This window comes from Rutilus rutilus, assembly GCF_951802725.1.
Source record: "Rutilus rutilus genome assembly, chromosome: 17".
Lineage (NCBI taxonomy): Eukaryota > Metazoa > Chordata > Actinopteri > Cypriniformes > Leuciscidae > Rutilus > Rutilus rutilus.
In genome coordinates, this window is record NC_140230.1 from 12,990,066 (window position 1) to 13,013,027 (window position 22,962).

The 22,962-nt window shown below is 36.6% G+C and overlaps 1 protein-coding gene across 3 annotated transcripts in view; it reads right to left on the bottom strand.

Moving 5' to 3' along the window:
* Positions 1-2,381: 2,381 nt before the first annotated feature.
* Positions 2,382-22,962, bottom strand: part of rorc (RAR-related orphan receptor C) — a 34,990-nt gene continuing 14,409 nt past the window's right edge. For all 3 annotated transcript variants that reach the window (XM_084385558.1, XM_084385559.1, XM_084385560.1), the window contains 10 exons: positions 9,969-10,054; positions 9,706-9,847; positions 9,256-9,591; positions 8,127-8,240; positions 7,852-7,973; positions 6,411-6,543; positions 6,080-6,187; positions 3,698-3,808; positions 3,505-3,614; positions 2,382-3,416 (listed from right to left, as the gene is read on the bottom strand). In XM_084385558.1, coding sequence (XP_084241684.1) covers positions 3,252-3,416; positions 3,505-3,614; positions 3,698-3,808; positions 6,080-6,187; positions 6,411-6,543; positions 7,852-7,973; positions 8,127-8,240; positions 9,256-9,591; positions 9,706-9,847; positions 9,969-10,054 — 1,427 coding nt within the window. In that variant the 3' untranslated portion in view covers positions 2,382-3,251. The remainder of the gene's footprint in view (positions 3,417-3,504; positions 3,615-3,697; positions 3,809-6,079; positions 6,188-6,410; positions 6,544-7,851; positions 7,974-8,126; positions 8,241-9,255; positions 9,592-9,705; positions 9,848-9,968; positions 10,055-22,962) is intronic.

A 22,962-nucleotide genomic window follows, 5' to 3' on the forward strand; every position in this document is an offset into this window, starting at 1 on the left:
TGTGTACAATAATGAGGAAAAAAATGAACTTAAATGATTTTAGCAAATGGCTGCAATATAACAAAGAGTGAAAAATTTAAGGGGGTCTGAATACTTTCCGTACCCACTGTATATATATATAATGTATATATATAATGTATATATATATATATATATATATATATATATATATATATATATATATATACACACACACACACACACAGGTGAAACTCGAAAAATTTGAATATCGTGCAAAAGTTCATTTATTTCAGTAATTCAACTGAAAAGGTGAAACTAATATATTATATAGACACATTTCATGCAAAGTGAGATATTTCAAGCCTTTATTTGTTATAATTTTTAATGATTATGGCTTACAGCTTATGAAAATCCCAAATTCAAAATCTCAATTTTTTTTGAATATTACATGAAATCAATAAAAAAAAGGATTTTACATACAGAAATGTCAGCCCTCTGAAAAGTATAATCATGCATATAATATGTACTCAGTACTTGGTTTGGACCCCTTTTGCACGAAGTCCTGCTGGAAAATGAAGTCAGCATCTCCATAAAGCTTGTCTGCTGAAGGAAACATGAAGTGCTCTAAAATGTCCTGAGACGGCTGCGTTGACTCTGGACTTAATAAAGCACAGTGGACCAACACCAGCCGATGACATGGCTCCCCAAACCAACACAGACTGTGGAAACTTCACACTGGACTTCAAGCATCTTGGATTGTGTGCCTCTCCATTCTTCCTCCAGACTCTGGGACCTTGGTTTCCAAATAAGAATGAAAATTTGCTATCATCAGAAAAGAGGACTTTGGTCCACTGTGCTTTATTAAATCCAGAGTCAACGCAGCCGTCCACCAGGACATTTTAGAGCACTTTATGCTTCCTTCAGCAGACAAGCTTTATGGAGATGCTGACTTCATTTTCCAGCAGGATTTGCACCTGCCCACACTGCCAAAATAACCAAAACCTGGTTCAATGACCATGGTATCACTGTGCTTGATTGGCCAGCAAACTCGCCTGACCTTAACCCCATAGAGAATCTATGGGGCATTGCTTAGAGAAAGATGAGAGACATGAGACAGAACAATACAGAAGAGCTGAAGGCCGCTATTAAAGCATCCTGGTCTTCCATAACACCTCAGCAGTGCCACAGGCTAATAGCATCCATGCCACTCCGCATTGAGGCAGTAATTCATGCAAAAGGGGTCCAAACCAAGTACTGAGTACATATGCATGATTATACTTTTCAGAGGGCTGACATTTCTGTATGTAAAATCCTTTTTTTTATTGATTTCATAATATTCAATTTTTTTTTGAGATTTTGAATTTGGGGTTTTCATAAGCTGTAAGCCATAATCATTAAAAATTATAACAAATAAAGGCTTGAAATATCTCACTTTGCATGAAATGAGTCTATATAATATATTAGTTTCACCTTTTAAGTTGAATAACTGAAATAAATGAACTTTTGCACGATATTCAAATTTTTTGAGTTTCACCTATGTGTGTGTATATATATATATATAATATTCTGCATCCCGGAGATTGGCTCCCACAGCGTCAATGTTAGAAAGAGGAAGAAACTTGAAGTTGAAAAATCTTCTAAAGAAGTTAGTGCCTGATGGCGTCATTTCAAGGATGCCTTTCCCCCTTCCGAACACACTCTGGTAGGAAAATATGCTTTGGGGTTTGTAAATGAATCCGATTTGTGCCAATAAAAAAAAAACATTAACATAACTTTTCCAGAAACTGAAAATAACTTTTCTCAGGTCCCCTGAGGTCATTGTACGTAGAAATAATTTCCCCCCAGTGTGTTTTTGTGGATGACAAAGCCTTTCTGGTCTGCTGTGATTCAGAAGATCCTGCATGTAAACCTGATGAAATCCAGATGAACTTAGTTTTCTTTTATGAGAATTGTTGCAACATTTCTATTGTTTGGCTGGGCTGGAGAAATTCTAACGAACAACATTTTCATGGGCTCTAGAAACATGCAAAAAAACGACGACAATAAACAGCAAAGGGTTGTATGGCATCTGTGCCAGTCAGATGAGTAAGCAAGTAGATTTCTGAGCAACTTTGCTCACAATCACGAAATTCAAGGTCAGGAACGGAAAACCAGTGTATATTTTTCCTGAATACACTCCCAGCCTTTACACTTTTTCAGAGGTTTATTTGAGGCCTTTTCCGCAAAGCAGCACAACACATTAGATAGCGAGCAATGATTTATGCTTCAGACAGAACAAAACCCAAACAATGCAGGATTCATTAACGGTGTGAATGATAAGTTAAAGCTGACACAAAAATACAACTAGAACAGAAACTGTGCAATTGAGACACAATAGAATTGTGTTCAATATATTTTTCTACACAAGCTTAATGAATAAGCGCATTATATTTTATTTATTTCATAGAAGTACTCTATACATTTTTAGACCCTTGAGCATAAATACTGTCAAATCTACAAGTACGGTATAATAATTATTCAGCTGACTGAATAAACAGAGAAAATCATCTATGACCAAAGACTGAATAACACAACTTAAGATGGTCTACTTGAAGGGAATGGTGAGTTCAAGAACAAAATCAACAAGTTCTTCTCAAATCCATGTGAAATGAATGAAAGATGAGCATTACAAGCACTAAAACAAGCTTTAACAGGAAGTACAAAAAAGCTAACACATAATAGATGATCATATTTAAATTAATGCAATAATGTAATAGGCTATTTATCAAGTGGCATGTCTCTGTACTGCCTGAGAAATCAAAAGAGAGGACATAATGGGACTCTAATGTTGTAGATGAAGCTTGAAAATCATCCATGGTTTCTAAATGAACGCCTGATGCTTCAAATATCAGTCAGCTCATGGAAAGTATGTTGACAAAGAACAATGATGCTCAACATTTGTAATCTGGCATCTGCTAGTATCAAAATCTCTATAAAAAATGACATTTTAATGATCAGAGCTAATGCTCCTTTATACCAGCTAGGATCAAGACCGTTGAGGTCATCAAAAACTTCAAAAACATTCAAATATATCCTCAGACAAAAACGAGTTTAAGAATACACAAACTGAATAGCATTCGTAGTAATATTTTGCTTCGGCCTACAGAATAGAATTTGCGCAAAACACTGCATACTTCTGTTCAAATTATTTTCTGTTACAAAAATATATTTAACTTCTTTAGCAGGTAAATATATTTAGATCTTGATTGCATACACTTTTATAAGTAACTTTGTTCGTGTGTAATGTGTGTTTAGTGAGTAGTCAGGGACTGTACATCCGTGTCAGAGCCGAACAGCTCTTTGTATAGCGGAGGGAAGAGGGAATGCACCGTGAGAGGGTAAAGCTGCCGAAACCATCGCAGTTTCTCAATATGCAGCGCACACAGAGACTTCAACACCGGCACTCTTTGATACAGCTGGAATCATACAAAAACACAACATTACCAGTTAAAATCCATTCCAGCTAATATAATTCCTCACTTTCTTTTTCTCCATCTCTTTTACCTTATGCAGCAGACTCTCCTGATTGTCTCTGTGCATGATGTGACTAAGGGCGAGCTCCACATCTCTCCTTACTTTCTGCACTCTTTCTCTGTCTTCCAGACATGGTCGATCTACTCAAAAATGTAGAGAAAGAACGAGAAATTAAGCCGATCCTACTTTAAAGTCAGAATTTCTGCAGTTTTACTGTGCTCACCTGCATTGATGAGGACCAGGGCAGTGAACACCGCCATCTGCTGTTCAGTCAGTCTCAGCGCACACAGATTGTGAGCAAAGTCAAATACAGCAGCTATTAGATCGCCACACCCTGAAGAACAAACGGATGCAAAAGCAAAGTTGTAAAATGATTGATAATAGATTAAGAAACTGAATAATATCCTTTTTGTAAGAGAAATGCACTCAATTGTATTGAATGTGCACTTGTAGTGTATAAAATCTTAAAAGTATATTTTTAAAAAGCCATGCTTGCATCTAATATAATATGAATGAAATAAAAGGCCAAATAAATGTACTTAAACAGAGCACACTTTACTTTTAATTATCTTTTGTCGTGCTTATTTCAAGTGATTTACATACTAAATAACCTAAATTACAAATTACATAAAGTACAATTTCACCTTTATTTGATATTACTGTGAAGATCATGTTCTGTTTTATGGACCTTTAGTTTGCATTTCATCGTTTCCCTGTGTTTTGTTCCTGCTTCCTTTGTTCCCAAGGCTGTGTCCGAAATCACCCTCTACACCCCTAAATAGGCCACTATTTGAGCAGACTGTGTGTCCGAAACCATAGTGGACGTTATTGAGAGCTCTCATTCAATCCCATAATGCACCGCGATAACGAGTGCACAACTGATGAACTTTCAACAGCTAGAGAATACCCACAATGCACTGTGAGAGTCACACGCTGAATGAATTCCCACGTCTCGCCAGAAGATGGCGCCAGCAGTTGAATCATCAATCCATTTTCCAAACTGCTGGTCCAATGTGGGTAATATAATACACAGGTATAAATTCCTTTTTAATTGATTATTAAATTGTTTAATTACTGTTTAAATACATAGCTTCCATGACAGAGTTCAAGATAAATCTATTCATTACTACTGGAGCTGCCAGTTTGCTAAGTTTCAAATGATTATTAAACAGCAAGCACAAACTATGCAATAGCGGCAGCCCTTCCGACGCACTCAGTGTCCGAATTCACTCACTCGTTTCCATACACTCCTTCAAGGGAACTATATTATTGGAGGAAAGTCGGGAATAGTGAATGAGTGTATAGTGGGTGATTTCAACCACAGCTCATGGTTTGATTGTGCCCTTGTTTGTTGCTATGGTTACTGATTTCCTCCTGCACCTGTTTCTTGTTCAGTTTGTTTTCCTCTGTGTATTTAAGTTGCAGTTTACACGACACTGTTTTCAACTTAAAAAGCGTTTTGGTTGTTCTTTTACACGACAACAGCGTTTTGGGGGCCTGAAAACTTCTGTTATTTTTAGTTTGTTATCAGTAATTTGCTTCATGTATTAGTTTAGTTTGGGGATGTATGTTTGCAGGCCTGTACGTATGTGGGAACGTGTCTTTAATATTTTGTGCTTGTGTAAACTACAAAAATGCTAATTTGTGTAAATTGTGACATTATGCGCATGCTTATTACATGTTCAGTCTATTGGCACGTAGTTTTTCTTAAAGTGACATTGGCAACTACTGGCCCGGCAGCATGATACAATGTCTTAGGTTGTTTTCGTGGATCCATGTGAACTGGGATCGTTTTGACAACGTTGGCATCTGCACGCGAAAGGATGAACGTTTCCGTTTTTAGTACATCACTGTTGTGTAAACGTACCCTAAGCCCTCAGTTTAGTTCTCTATGATCGTTGGAACGCTAGTTCTGCTGTAATTGTGATCCTCTACTCCTACTTCCTTGCCTGCACCATGACAATTACATTTAAAGTTAATAGATTTTAAATGTACTAAAAATGTGTAATTTCAAATATATTTAAATACATTAAAGTATATTTTATCCATCTATTCTCCAAACTACTTTATCCTCTGTAAGGTCGCAGAAGTATATTTTAGTTTACCATAAATCCTTGTCAGTACATTTGGTGGTACCATTTAATCATATTTCAAAAACAATAGAATTATGAAATGACATAAAAATGAACTTAAGTCCTACTTAATTGGGTCAAAATAGCACTCTAAAGTTAAGGTAGTTGCATAAAAAAATAAAATAATAATATATATATATATATATATATATATATATATATATATATATATATATATATATATATATATATATATATATATATATAAACATTTTCCATTTAATTGCAATTAACATGCAATAAAATGTCCAAAAACATTACATTCAATTCAAACTTAAGGATATTCTTGTTAAGTACATTACTGAAATTAAAGTTTTTTGTATTTTATTTTTAAATGTATCCTTAAATGTACTTATTTTAGGATTAGACAAATATGATTAAATACAGGTTTGTAAAAACATCCCGACAAATCATGCTCTTACACTGGAAGTCTAAGGGTGATCGCTGTAGACCAAAATATTCCTTTAACTCACCGAGAGATTTGAAAAGTTCTGTTCCTGCAAATTTGCCGTCAAAAAATACTGTGTTGTTTTCTGTGTTAAACATCCGACTCATTCGAACCAGAACCACTTCCATTGACCCTAATAAGAAAGAGAGAAAGGCAAGGACAGAAGAAAGTAGAGAGGAGAGAGCAAAATGCACAGAATTATCGAACGAGGAATGAGAATGGAAGAGACAAAGCCAGAAATGTGACAGGTTTTTGAGAGATGAAAACAGAACAGAGAGAGATGAGAATTCAGCTGCTGTAAACCTTACCAGTCTTAATCAATTAACTATTATGTTTTACAGAAAGATATATCTCACCACTCTTGAGGAGGGCAATTTGATCATTCTGACAAAGCTGACGGAATCCTGGGATACGTTTAGCAAATTCCACCACATACTGAACGGCATCGGTCAACCTCACCGCACAGTGCTGCCACATCTCATCCACCGACTACAGACAGAGGACAGAGAGAGAGAGAGAAAGTGAGAGGGGAGGGCCTGTGTTGCACACACTACAAGTCAAAAATCTTAAGGCCTGATATTCTCACTGCAAAGTTCTTCATTCTTTACCCAGGGGTAAAAAGAAGATTTAAAATGTAAGTTGTTTGCAAACATCCCGATGCCAATGCTGTTGGTATTAGTATTTAAATATGTGATGCATGCAATTTTCTTAATAAAACAAAAAACACACAACAAAATTCCAGGCCATCTCCAAATCTGTAAAGGCTGTGCATGAGCGATCATGGAGATGTGGATATGTTTGCAATTCGGCACTCCAGTGTATTCGTGTTTTAACTCTTGTCTGATCTGGACAGACTGAGCGAAGAAATGAAATGAAAAACATTTCAAAGCCCCAGAGCATACCCACATATTGCATAATCGTCATAGACCAATGGCAGTTCATAAGTGTTTAACAGTCGGCTTAAAGTTTAATAAAAAGTTTGCACGTTTCGAAAACAAACTCAAAACACTTAGTTTGACCAGATTTTGTTTGAAACGGCATCACACTAATTCATTCTTCGATTTAGCTTTAAGTAAATCGGGGCCTTAATGGTAAAAAAGATGTGCAACTATTTTTCACAATTGTGAAATTATTTATCTTCATTGTAACTTTTTTTCTTGTAATTGTGACTTTATATTTTACAACTGCCATTTTATTTCTCGTAATTGCGAGATTGATAATTTTTCTTCTATATTAGATCAGAAAGAGGAATGTGTGAATAATGCTACAGTGTTTCACATGGTCATCACAGTAAAGCCCAAAGTATAATTCGGTTTTATGTGTTCGTTAGTTGTCATGTGTTGCCCATTGTTCCACAGCTTAAAAAGAAACTGATGAGACGGCAACAACGATGGACAGCCACATTTAGGTGGGGTTAAGAGATACAACTCAATTTTAAATGAGTACAAAGATATTTTATTGGTCATGACTTCTGGAGAGAAATAGCACAGATACTGGACGCTTGAGTCCAATTCACGCTGCACTGACAGACGCCAACCAATGTGGACAATCACCAGATTACAGTACTTCACTTCTCATACATTCCCCAAGCCAAAAAACACAGATTCAACGTGTTCAATGGGCGAAAACAAGCACTGACCAGCGGCAACAGACACAGACCGGGGTAACACACTGATCCGACAAAACCCGATGAAGTGTCTGTTGGTGCGAATTGGCATTTAGCGTACATGTAAAAAAACAGATGTATACTTTGGGATTTACAGTTTTTCTAGTTATAGAAGAGTAGAGGACATGTACTTTGCTCTGATAAGCATGGATCTCCTCCCTGCTGAAAACCTTCCATCTGAGAGCCTGCAGTTCCTCCGGTCGATACTGAGTCGTCTCTCTGTGAGAACGTACGATACTTGCAGAGAGCTCCTCTGTCAAAAATCACACAAAGAGAGACACGTTAATCTGAATGCACGTCATTCCGACACGACATAGTTCAACTCCTAACCCTATTAAACCACTTCATTCCACCACATAGCGCACATGACATTTTAAAAATGTGCTGAACTGCTTGCGGTTCTCACCTATGTGCAGTGGATAGGAAAAGAACGAGCTCTCAGGGTCAAAAGGATGAAACCCCATTTCACTGCCGCTCATGTTCAGAATAGTCTCTGGTGTAGACCTTGTAGAGTCAAATCCTGAAAGATAGAAAAGAGAAAATGATAAACAACAATATCTTATGAGATTTCTAGATGAAAATTAGGTCACAATTGAACTTATGGTAGTCTTAACTACTATGTACCTAAAAGACTATGTACTGTGTATCTAAATTTTACTTTGGGAAATTCACACAATTATTGCTAGTGAGTTTGAGGTATGGTTGCGTTTAGAAATAAGGGTGCGAGTGCAACTGTCAAACATGTCCATCTATTTTTTGTTTACATCCAAAAACGATGGAAAAGTAGTGCAGTGGAATGGAAGAACGAGTTCTGTGTGAACGGCCCCTAAGGGTCGGGTTAAGGCCCGGGTCTACTTTCCACGTTCCGTTCCGTTGCCTTTCAAAATACACTCCTTTCGCCGTGAGTGTGGAAAGATGCGTTTGGCGCGTGGCACTATCTAGTGGACTTTGTTTTCAAGCGCTCAAGTCACTCGCACATGCACTGATGTACACACCATCCGTGCGGACACAAAAATTGGGCTGTACGCAGACAGTGTTCGTGGATGTCTGCGGACCCTCCCGATGACGAAAACTTCTGCGGACCATCCTGATGACAGTGAGCGGACCGTCACAGGCTTTAGGGTTAGGAATTGTGGATTAGGCCAATTCACACTGCACCAACAAACTCCGACCAATGGGAACAGACACTTCGTCTGGTTTTGTCAGATCATTGCTGTTGGGAATGTCTGTGAAGTGACATACTGTAATCTGGTGATTGTCGACGTTGGTCGGCGTCTGTCGGTTTAGTGTGAATTGGCCTTTAGAGTTAGATTTTGGAGAAAGGGTTTGGGTTACAGTTAGGGTAAAATTAACAAATGTTAATTAAATGCAAGTACTTTAAATGTAATTACGATGCAACGACATCATATCGTTCATATTTAAGTATATTGTATCAAATGGTTAAGTAAATAGTAGTTAAGGCCACCTAATATAAAGAGTGACCGAAAGAGTAATTCCATCAGTGTTAAATACAATTATTTGGGAGAATTTCTCACCTCTACCTGCTGACAAGCTGTTGCTCTCACCTCTCCTGTGGGAAACCCTGTAGGCCAAACTGTGAGCCTGGGCCTCGCCTATGCGACACTCCAGGAATGGAAGTACCTCTGGTGGGCAGCCTGGCAGTTCAGGCTCTACAGAATAAGGGTAGGCTTGAGGTAGAGGCGGGATGAGATGTGATGTCTGTTCTCTGGGCTCTTTGCCGGATCGGTAGGCTGGGAGAGACTGAGGCTCTTGGACTGAGTTGGCCTGAAGACGCTGCTGTTGTCGATGTCTCTCGACTTCTGCAAACAGCGAGTCTCTCTGACGCTTGGACATGCGGCCAAACTTCACCGCTGAGGGAGACGAGAAAACATCACTACAATTAATTATTGCAATCATGCATAAAATGAGTATCAAAATTGTATTTCTATATCATTCCAATAAATCATCCATCCATCCTTTCTGACCATCGCGGCTCATCCCCTGAGCGACACATTTTTTGAGGCGGCAGCTCTGGCAGCGGTTACGGCTGGCGCGGTCGATGGGGCAGTTGCTCTGCCTGGAGCACGAGTACTGCACGCTGGAGGACTGACTTCTGCGGAAGAAGCCCTGTAGAGGAAGAGAGAGAGAGAGAGAGCGAGAGAGCGAGAGGTGGGCGAGGTGTGGAACAATTAGGCGGAATGTGCTAAAGAAATATTTGACATTAGTAAAGTCTTTTTCTTTTTCTTACCTTGCAGCCCTCACAAGTGATGACTCCATAATGAACCCCTGAAGACTTGTCTCCACAGATCTTACATGGGATCACCTCAATCTGAGCTAAAGACACAAGCAACACAACATCAAAACTGAGATTAAAGCCATGATCATGTGCTTTAACACAAATGTGTAGAACTGTCACAGTTGATTTAAATCATTCCTGATGCTATTCATCAGATTACAATCCTAGCCAGCAGAGGGCTATATAGCTCACTAAAAAAAATCAGTTCAAAAGTTCCAGTTTGGGGTAAGTTTTTTTTTCAGCAAAGATGCATTAAATCATTGCATTGCATTGATCAACAGTGATAGTAAAGATATTTATAATGTTGCAAAATATTTATATTTCAAATACATGCTGTTCTTTATATTCATTAAAGAATCCTAAAAGAAATGTGTATCATGGTTTTAAATTTGTTTGACTGTTTTCAACATTAACATGATCTTGAGCACCAAATCAGCATATTAGAATGATTTCTGAAGGATCATGTGACATTAAAGACTGGGAGTAATGATACAAAAAATTCAGCTTTGCCATCACAGGAATAAATTACATGTTACAGTATATTAAATAAAGTTTAGATATTAAATTTGCATATTATTTGACAATATTATTAATATATTAATGTTTTACTGTGTTTTTGATCCAATAAATGCTGCCTTGGTGAACATAAGACACACACACACGTTAGGTTTTCATGATTTATGGGGACTTACCATATACATAACGTTTTTTTTATGCTGTACAAACTGTATATTCTATCCCCTATCCATCACAGAACTTTCTGCATTCTTACATTTTCAAAGAATATCACTGATTTATGATTTATAAGCAGTTTTCCTCATGGAGACCAAAAAATGTCCCCATAAGGACAAGGATTTCGACATTTTGCCCCCATAACATAAGGTTTACCAGGACCACACACACATTTTTTTGAGTGGTTGAAGATGTGTGTTGTTGCTTTCAGATTTAAAAATGGCCAGAAAATAAGTGCTACAATTTCTGAAATCGGTATTCTGTGATGAATGGATAGACTGATTAAAATGAACTAATGAAACAGTGGATGATTGGTTATTTTGTAGTAGATGCCCTTAAGTGTATTTGCAGTTAAATGTACACATTCACAGTATACAAGGGTATAAATACACAGGGGTATAAATACACAAACATCCTGAAACACAAACACACACTGGTTTTGTAACAGACTAAAGATTATCCCTGAAAGCCACATTAAGAAATCCTAATCTAATGAACAGAGAGAGAGAGAGAGAGAGAGAGAGAGAGAGAGAGAGAGAGCGAGAGAGAGAGAGAGAGAGAGAGAGAGATGAATGTACATCAATGAAGAAGAGGTAAGGGAAAAGTATGAATGAATTGCAGCTCTACTGTGGTAAAATAAAGAATCCAAAAAGGGGGATTTTGCAGTGACGTCATAGAAGAACCATTCTGGGTTCCCAAAAGAACCTTTCAGTGAACAGTTCTAAAAAGAACCATTTTCTTCTTTTAAAGAATGGAACCATTTTCTTCTTTTTGTGGAATGAAAAGGTTCCATGAAGGTTGAAAGTTATTCTTGATGCCAATAAAGAACCTTTATTTTTAAGAGTGGTGCACACACATGCACATGTAGCCTACACATTTGTTTAATGTTGCGAAATGGTGTATATTGGTGTCTTTAGTTTTTTATTCTTTATTTTCTTTCCCCAAAATGTAATAAAAACACTATTTATTATGTTTATTACATTGGTTTCCTCACAATGAATGTTGGCTGGTCCCTGTTATGTACTGTAGGTGATTTTAGATTTTACTATCCTAGTGGGGACATTTGGTCCCGAAAAAATGTAGGAAAAACCTGACACGCAGACACAGATACACACCTACACTTGCACAAGGAAAGTGAGATTATTGTGTATTTAACAATAATATCAGAAACACAAAATGCAAAGGCATGCATCTTAAAATCCATTAGTGCTTTAAGTTGCAATACAGCGGAAGTAGTGACAGATCTTTTCTTCCCTATTGTGACATAAATTCAAGTGAAACGGATTATCGAAAAAATATATTTTAGGACGGGAGTTTGGTTTTAATTGTGAGCTTGCAGTCGATTCTAAGACAGAGACGGGTTTATGCAGACTGACTGAAGAAGTCCAGCATATGTCACCAGAGAAACGTCTGTCATTTCACCTGAAGATCCAATTATGGATCTTCAGGTATCCATTTTGATGAACAACATATTCATTGATGAATCGTTCACAATAAGATCAATAATATTCATGTAGAAAATAGATTTCTTTCAGATGTTTTTATTTTTATTTCATGCCATCTTTACTGTTCTGCTCTGGAGTTTTGTCTCAGAAGACGTGGCATGTTTGCAGGTTCTTAAGCTGTAAGTAAAAAAGTATTCTGTGTGTGTGTGTGTGTGTGTGTGTGTGTGTGTGTGTGTGTGTGTGTGTGTGTGTGTGCGTTTCAGTCAAAATGACAGTAAATCTAACCACTTATTTCTTGGAATCCAGCAATGTGTGTGCGGCTAAGTAATGTGGTCACATCGTCCAGTACCAAGGAACATGAGTCCTCTCCATCAAAAAGCATGCACACACACAATGCACACACACAGGTGGGAGAAAGTGTACAGGAGGAAGTGAGTGGGAGAATGATACAAGGTTTAAGTTCATAGCGGATATACTCCACTTAGGCATGTCAAAACATTAAAAAACAAATAATAAAAAGTTGTAAAAAGGTTTTAACTTATGGGCTTATACTTGAAATTGTTAACCAAGGGTCATTTTTAATCCTAGCTTAATGTAAAGCTGCGAGTAAATTTTGTGCAGTAGTGGGTAATTTCATTTTGCTCAAACACCAACCTGTATCTCGAATTACATTTGTAGACCAGATATAGAAGCAACAACACACTTCAATACATTAACATCTTGATGAAAGGAACATGCCAGTGCAGGTCAGATTGTGCTCTGTCGTTCACGTGCACATCCGTTGTGTCAGTGGTGTCTTAAAACAGCAACAATTCTCTCTTATGTGAATTGAGTCTGGTTCACTGTGCATTTTGTGCATTGCTTATAATGTAATTATGAACACAAATTCCTCTAGATCAGTGGTTCCCAATTCCAGTCCTCGTGACCCACTGCTCTGCACATTTTGTAGGTCTCTCTTATCTGACACACTCAGTTCAGTTCATGGAGTCTCTCCTAATGAGCTGATGATCTGGTTCAGGTGTGTTAAATAAGGGAGACATACAAAATGTGCAGAGCAGTGGGTCACGAGGACTGGAATTGGGAACCACTGCTCTAGATTCACTTTGATATTGCGCAATTTTAAATAGTTGTCAATGTAGCACAACAAAGTCGTGGTTATAGGTGTCAAGTGAACTGTCAGCATCAACATTTGGTGCAGCTACGAAAAAACAACATCACCCCAAAAAACAAAAGTGTGAATGTAAAGTTCACTAAAACCATAATGGAAGTTGACCTAAAGGATCCCAAAGTTCACTTTCAGTGCCAGGAACCGTGCAAATCAGTGGTTCTCAACCAAGGGGACCTCAGCAATATTCCAAAGGGGCCTCAAGATGGCTTAAAATTATTTTACCATTAAATGCATTAATGTTTCGGCAATCATTATTACATATTCGGGTCTTTAGCAACCTGGATCTATATCTAACATATCATCTATACATACATATCACGATACTGAACTCCCAATACGATATTAAGACATATGGTAAAAGGTTAACAAAAATTGTACTGTTGATTAAAATGCTAAATTTGGTGTTACATTGTGGGTATAAATGAATAGGCTTGGACTTAGTGCTGGTAACCCAATGCACAGGACAATGGTGACACCAGAATAAAAAATATTCATGATTCTGAAGCTGAAAATACAGAATTATTTTAGATGAATATGCTTGCACTCGGTCACACACTAGATATATTTAAAATAATGTAGGCCACTTTTCACTGGTAACTGGTAGACATTTGGCATTATCAGGACCCACAAATATTCCCCCATTGCATTATTATACACTATACTCAATATTATAGTAGTTTAATGTAGTACACTAGAACACAAACTTTTTTCTCACACAGTAATTTTTAATTTGGGTGAACTATCCAAGGTACATATTGTCACTATCCATGATACATATTGATGCATTTTTGTATTGCGATATATTGTGACATGATATATTGTTACAGCCCTAGTCGCAATAATATAAAATAAGGAATAAAGTCATTCAGTCATCAGAGATTCAATTATTGTTCTGCAGAAAAAAATATACTTACACTGTTACACGCCTCGGGTCGTTAGCGACCCTATACAAATTTTTCAAAAATAGAATGTGGAATTATTATTATTTTTATTTTTTTTATATTGTTTATAATAAGTTGATTGAGAAATACTAAGAAGGCTGATGTCTAACTTTAAAAAATGAATGAGGAGTAGGGTAGTGAATGACATCCCGGGTCACTAAAGACCCGTTAAAACACAACAAAACAAGCTTTAACATTAGCAAAACAACAAAAAATCTGGATATTTGCTATTTTAGTTCACCCCAAATTTCTGGAATTCTAAAATGTAATTATTAAATAAAATAATGGTGTACACAGTGTACTTAAAGTGGGCTTTGTGAATGAATGATCAAACAAATTAATAAATGAATAAATGTTTTTAATATATTTTTTCTTTTCATTCATTTGACTAGACTGGATGCTGGCCGAACTTAGCACCGCCCACAACATTTGAGGTCGGGAAGTTTCGGTCTGGACTTGATCTGTTGTGGAGCAACTATGCTCGAACCAGAGCTGTTCGGACCAATCAAATTGTCAGGGCGGGCTTTATATGATGATGGACAGATGATCAATGTAATTAACGTAATTTTTTTATTAACGTAATAATCCACGTCACCAAAGAGCGCTTGGGTTGAATTCGTTTACAACAAAGATGACTGCCGATGGAGAATTGAGATGTGTAGATTCCGCCATCGCGTCTGTTATAGAAAATATCGACAGCGCATTCATTTTAAAAGAGGAACAGAGAACCGCGATCAAGGCATTTGTCGAACGGAAAGATGAATGAAGAACATACGTCACTTACTCCGTTGCTCTGATTGGTTGTAAGTCTATCCAATTGAGTGCAGAGGCATTTTCCTTCCTGGTTTGGTTGAAACACGCCCCATAATCATAAGCCCAATGGAGCAGTATCAGACTCACATTCTGACGAGAATCTGAGTTTGACGACGTCAGGCTAACATTTGACTAATTGAATAGTAAAATTGGCTGGTGGGCAATTTTTTATTTTTATTATTCTCCCTACTTTCCACCCTGGTTATCTCTTTCAGGGTTTCACATCGTTCATTCTTTACCCTGCATTACTAATTCACACGGTACCTTTGGCACGGCTAATGCCCTTCAAAGCCCTCCCATGTGAAATGTTGCTAAACCCAGTTAAAAGTGGCCTTAACATGGTGCTAAAGAAGCCGTTAATTGGTTAAGTATAGTGTGAACAGTCTACAACAATATTGGGTTCTCTTCTAGGCCATCTTATAATGCTAGAATGATCATATTTAAATCAATAAAAAAGGTGATTCGAGGTAAAGTGGAATCTGAATGTGTCATGTCAGTCTGACCTTTTCATGTCAGAAATGTAAGCTTCATTTGACGAGTTTTCCCACCTGGTCCATCAAAGCTCTTACAGTGGGTGAATCAAAGAAGGGCATTTTTTCACAAAAACAAAAAAATCAAATAACACGTCATGAAAAAAACAGGGAGATTCACCGAGACTGCCTGAGACTGGGGGTATATTGAGTGTGAAGAGGTGGACATGAAGGTGTCAACCTCAGAGTCTTTTTAAGTGGTTTACTGGCTTCTCTTTCGCTCTGACTTTCCCCTCTTGCATGCATTATCTTGCTTTTTATTTCCCTCTCTCTATCTCGCTCACAAAGGATGCGACTGCCAGTAATACGCTCTTTCATCTGTGTTTTTACTGCCAGGAATGTCCCCCCCTTCCCCCCTGCCCTTTTCGTTCTCATCCTCTCTTCTCCCAATCCTCCCAAAGAAACTTTGGTGGAAATATTAATCTAAAACAGGACTCTTAAAAAACTAAGAGTCTATATTTATTGTCTTAGTGGTGCATAGTAAGAGTGCAACTGAATGCAACATTTGTCATGCAATATCATGCAACTAGATTTAATTAATCCTGTTTACAAGTTTATTGAATATTTTTTTGGGTATCATATTTGATACATATAGCGGATATACAAGACTCATATAGTATGATAAAGTGAGATTATGGCAGGGAAAAAAATGCAAAATTTTATTCAGAGGCCCAAGCTGAGCAAGAATATGCAATTTGCTGCAGTTGCTGATTTTTATATGGCCAAAATGTAAGATGAATTTCTGATAGGTTGTAATGTAAATCATTGAGATCTTTATAACAGTATAGCAGAGTATTTACATAAAACACATATAATTATCAGTTGTAACTCTATTTTGTAATAATATGTCTTAATAAGATATTTAAATGCTTAGATTTATGATCAAAACTGTGTTTTTTATTGTGGGAGCAAAACATATAATGCAATATGCAATACAATGATGATTGAGAGATGCAAATAAACCTTCCTCAAAAGCCTGATGTATCATATTTGATTTTCAAATGATGTATGGATAATCAAGAATGTGTGTGCATAAGTAATTAGCATGTGCATGTTTCTGTGTCAGTGTGTGTTTATGTCACTGTGTCAAGGTAAGTCATTATTTGGGGCACAGAAGGAAACTCCTTGCAACTGTTTTTGCAAGAGTGTGGGTCTCGTGTCTGAGTCTATGAGGGAGGTGTGAATGTGGGTTGACGACCTGTGCATTGGATGCAATTTTAAGCCAGGTTTTTGAGCCACTCACTTTAACTGAAATGCCATGTGCCTAATAAATCTGAAGCCAGTTTAATGACATAATCGCAATGCCGATTGGCTGATGGCACCCCGGAAACACGCATGCACAGTCCTTTTCACTATTGATTAACCTGAGCTGTGACGTGAAAGGCAGCAGGCAATATTTGATTTACAATGTTCCAATAGTCCACTTCAGGCTTTTATAAGCCCTAAAAACAGATACTTTATAAAATATAAAGACTTACAATCAGTGCTATTTTAGTATCATTTAAATATTTGTATTAATATCTTGAAATGGTTTTTATTTTATCATTTTAATTTCTTTGTGGTTTTGTCATTTTTATTAGTTTTTTATGTCTATATAGGTTTTATAAATTTTGATTTAGATTTAGTTATTTTAGTACATCAACTTTAAATAAAAATGAGAATCGTTGCATTGGCAAGTTGGAATATAAATAAATTTAAAGAGTTTTTTTTTTTTTTTTTTACATTTTATTTCATTTAAAAATAGTTTTATTTCAAGTGACAAATGTTTTTTATGGTTTTAGTTTTGGTTAACTATAATTCCGTACTTACAATGTTACTTACTTGTATGTTTCTTGCAAAACATTTTTTTAGAATATAAAGCTACTTTTGAATGGCCATTGTTGGAAAAAGATTAGATGCTGGCGGGCCGTGTTAATTTGGTATTAATGGACTAAGTGAATTTCACGTTACTAAGTATTGAAATAAAGCCAATAACAATAGACTTATATCTCCTGCCCTGCTTTCTTTCTTTTGCAGTCTAAGAAAAGTCCATAAAAAGGGAACAATGTACTGTTAATATGAAGTTCTTTCACAGGTGTTTTAACTGTATTTTGAATTGCACATCCCATTCTCAAACTCAAGGCCTGTAATCTAAAAAAATAAACCTCTTTCTGGGTTCCTTGCATGTTTTCTAGCCTTTTGTGTTTAAAATACTCTAATACCTACATGCTCACTTGCACACACAATCTCCAAATAAAGAGAAATATCTCCATATCGACAAAAAGCTTCTCATTCTCATTATATCTCTCTCAAACAAACCACATGCTGATAAAGAGAAAATTTCTCCTTTTCTCTTCTGCGCTATCTGTTCACCTAAACCACATGCTGATACAAACAAAAAAAGCCTTCTCGTATCTCAGATCTGCTCAGAGAAACTGATGAAAAATACACCAAAGAATAAAAAGAAAAGGATATTCTGTATGAGAATGATTAGATCTGCAGTAAAATCGAACTCCCAATCTAAAGAGTTGAACATTATTAAGACTCTAAAAACACTTACACATTTTACATTTAAGAATTGGAACACATTACAAACTATTAGCAGTCATAAACCCCACTGGTACTTACCACAGCTGAAGATCAGCATAAAGCGATGCCTTATCCAACATATTCAACTAATTTAACAGCAGAACTAAAACTGAACAAAGTAGATTTACCTGTTGAAATGTACCTATTACACAATGCCTGTGAGAGACTTGCACTTGTGATTGCATCTCTCAGATCATACATCTTTCCAGAAATGAAGATACTATCTCACCTATATATATATATATATATATATAAATGACTGTAAGCAAGATGTAAGCTGTGATATGTCGTAAATGATTATCTTTGATGTACCACTGATAGAGGAGCATTACATAAAACTATACCGGAACTTCAGTATTTAGGTCTGAAATGCCACTGGAAATGGTGCAGGTCTACTGCAGTTATATGATTATTTTTACTTTGAAAAATGTTGTAGTGAGTAAAAAAAATAAAATAAAAAAATTATATATATATATTAAAAAGTTCCATGTAAATAAAACTGCTAATTTAAAAAATGACAATGTACACTAAATACAAAACCATATAATTTCTCTACATTTTTAACATGCACGTTTTGGAATCTCTTTGAGATACTCAAAAAAAAAACTAGTAAATTATGACGGTGAGAAGGATAAACTAGAGAAGGAGCAAGACGAGAGAAATATCTATTTAACTTTTAACTCAAGATCAAGCGAAAAAGGACGTGCAAATTTAGAAAGAAAATGAAAGGCCTGTCACGATAACTACTTTTTGTTGTGCGATATATTGTCCCAGAAATAATTGCGATAAACGATATTATTGCCATTTTAAGACCATTTTATGCCACTGAACATATAATCATAATATAGCAGCATAATAATACAAGTAGGCCTACACACTTTCAAATGACAACTACCTTTTAATTCTTTAGATTAAGTGTAAAAAAATTCAATATCCTATATAAAAAAACTTAATAAATAATACATAAAAAAAGAAAAGTGCAAAGTAACTAGAAAAACACAGCTTTTCCGTCTTTCTTTTCTCTGTAAAGTAAGGGTGCACACTATTGCTGTAAACACAAACCCTACTAAGCACAGATGCCTCAACAGGTCATATCTGCTGATAAAACTATTTTTTATTAGTGTGCGCCATTTTGCGCTGTAACGTTTATATTTGCACCGGCTTTGAAATTAAGCGTATATGGACTTATTCTTCCAAACTGTCTGTAGTTGTCAGGAAAACACTATAACGCCCCAAAGACGCCGTTTTCCCACCTGTCGATGACCGCTCTGTGTATGAAGGAAACTGGATGCGCCATTTTATAGCCAACAAATTATGATGGCACATGTTATTTTACTGTTTTAATAAATGCAATAGCTGTATGCAAACAGGTTTCACGAAATAATTAATGAGGAGAAGAAACGTATCCCTAAAAACCCATCTTAAAAGATATTCGGTCGATTTAAGTCCCCCTTTATGTAGCGTAGTAGTCTGTGCTTCTCTTGAAACCTCCATCACAGCATTCTGCACTGTAAACTAGTGAAAAACCTCAAGGTTCCACTAACGGAAATCCTCGAGTTGAACACAAGAGTGCTGTGACAGGACAAAAAAAAAAAAAAAAAGTCACCAAGAGAAAGAAAGAGAATGAAAGAGAGAAAAAGAGAGAACCTGGAAACATCAAGAGCCTATAGCTTTCAAAGAAACACAATATACAGACATGCATGAGACAAACTGAGGAGTTTTGAATAGCTAATTGAATAATATCTAATGTTAGTGCTTGCTAACAGAGTGATGTAACAAACAAATGTTTTTTTTTTATTTACTTTAAGTTTTTAAATTTTATTTGGATTAGTAGTTTTCCACTATATATGTATATATGAATTATATATGTATTATTTATATAAAAGATATCCACAATTAAGGTAATATAAACTAAATTCTCTAAAATAAAACATGAATTAGTAATGAAAGGATTATCTGTATATATCCAACTTCACAAAGCAGCACAGCAACAATAACATATTCTGTCACAGGAAAGTGGCAAAAGATAAGATGCTATAAGCAGAGTTAGATAAGACACTTGTGCTTATCATGATTTAGTCACACGCACACACATTCACACACACACACACACACACACACACACACTCACACACGCACACGCACATGCACAGACACACACACACACACACACACACACACACACACACACACACACACACACACACACACGCACGCACACACACATATTTATATTTTCTTTTCATTGTATAAATTAATAAGTCTTCTCTATTAGATCTGAGGACCCGAAGGGACTGGATTATTTTTTAAATCAGTCTGAATGGAAAAGCTTTGTGAATTCAGGGGGAGAGAATATCTCTTTGATTTTCAAGTTGTTGGTACCTTAATGTACAAGTCATGATTTCAGTGTCTTTGAAGATTTAAAGACATTTAAGAACAAGAGTGAAAAAAAGGTGTGAAACTCCCCCCACACACACAGACACACTAAAAACGGTAAATTTTTCGTATATCAATGTGCGGATGTGCTCATATATCAACTTTCATTTTATAGCATTCAGTTTCACAAGCGCTTGGTCTATATGAAAACAGATCAGAACAGATTTTTATTTTTAATTTATGATTTCTAAACAGAAACAAGTCAACTCTTAAATCTTTTAATTGATTTGACTGATGCACCGTTTTACTTGGTAACAAAGGGGGAAAACAACACCCAAAATGTAGGTGATGGAAAATAGCATTCAAACAAAAGCTCTGCACGCACACCTGTGCGAACACACACACACACACACACACACACACACACACACACACACACACACACAGGGACTGAACGGGTGACCACAGCGCAGAAAACTCTTGCAGCTGGTGAAGTGTTCATTGGCAGTATATTCAAAAAGTGTGCGTGTATGCAGTGAAAATCTAGTGCAATGTTGCAAAATGCCTCACAGTGCATGTTTTCCTAATGTGTGTATAAAACCATAAAGCGCATTCGATAAAATCCACAAATTTTCTTTCCGGTTCCGTTCATCGGATGTAGAGCAGAACAGCTATCCCGGAAGGTCTTTCTGCTCACACCTTCCTCTCTGACTCAATGTGACTGAAGCGCGGCCTCTCTCTGTCTAATACGGATTAAAAACCAGGAACTTTTGGGCCTTTTTATGCAGCAGAACAACAGTAAACTGCCCGCATTGAGTACAGACAACCTCTGACTCCGTTCTTAAATAATGCTAATGTGAATGGCATTGAAATCACTTAACATTAGTTTTTAATAAAATAAAAAATAAAGTACAATAAATGGATACAAATCCCTACTAAGGACAGTCTTCACAAGACAAAAAAGGATATTTTAAAGAATATGGGTAACCAAACAGTTGATGGACCCCATTGATTTTTTTTCCACACTATGGAAGTCATAGTCAAAGTTTGGTTACCAAAACTCTTCAAAATATCTTCTTTTGTGTTCAGCAGAAGAAAGAAGTTCAAACAGGTTTGGAACAACTTGAGGGTGAGTAAATGATGACCGAATTTTCATTTTTGGGTGAACAATCCCTTTAAGGCCAATTCACACTGCCCCGACAGATGCCAACCAACGCAGACAATCACCAGTTTACAGTACTTCACTTTTCAGGCAATTTCCTGACCCGACATGCGGCGATTCAATCTGCAAAAAACAAGCTCCGACAGACGCCAACACACACTGATCCGACAAAACCCAATGAAGTGTCTGTTTCCGTCGCTCAGTGCAGTTTTAACTGACCTTTAAGATGTTTTGCTGTATCGGAAGAAAAGTTTTGTTACAAAAAAAAAAAAACACATGCGCTAGCAGTTTGGACAAGCAGACTTATTCCTTAGAGTTACTACTTTGCACAATTTAAAATAATAGTAAAGTCATTCAAATTCTGATATAATATATGGAAATTATGCAGTGACTTATGCAAAACTACGTTTTATTTTAGTTTCATGCCTAGATTACAGCTTCGCACACTGTTTATTTGCTCTAACTTTACGAGGTGCATCCTGGGATGTTTTTACAACAGTATTTGTTCTGCTATTAAAATTAGAAATTACTATTTTAAAGAAATTGATAAGTGTTTTAATCTGTCTATACACTCTCAGAAAAAAAGCTAGGTAGCACTTTATTTTTCAGTCCTGTTCCCCATGTAATAATTAGGTACTAACCCTGAACCTTCCCCTAAACATAGCCTTTCACACTGCAAGCACATGCAAGTGCAACCAACAGCCGTCACTGGGGCAGTATCATTTCAAAAGGTGCACCTTTGGATCTTATTTACCCCTAAAAAGTAAATATTAGTACCTTAAAGAGACATAGTACATAGTATCTTTTGAAAGGGCACCGGCCCAGTGACAGCTTTTTGTAGCTTTTTGTTTTCTTGAGAGTGTATTTGTCCATCAACTAATCTGAAAATAAATCAATGTAAGAGGCGAGTGATAAACCACTCTCAGTTGTGGTTGGAATCTTGAATTCTTTTAGTCAGTCACACAAAAACAGCTTTCAGCAGGGCTCTGGACAACAGCGAGAGCTTCGGTGCAGTCCTGCGTCAGATAATGCAAGTTGATAAGATACAGCGCAGCTTCAGCATGTCCTACTTGAATTGTAGCAATTTTGATGAGCAGATATTTAACTACATACGTGATGTGGGCTGCTACGGAAAATTCAGTTTTAGGGGACTGTACAAAAATGCTTGCCTGAGAGTCATTTCTGAACGATGTCCACAACCACAAGCCTCA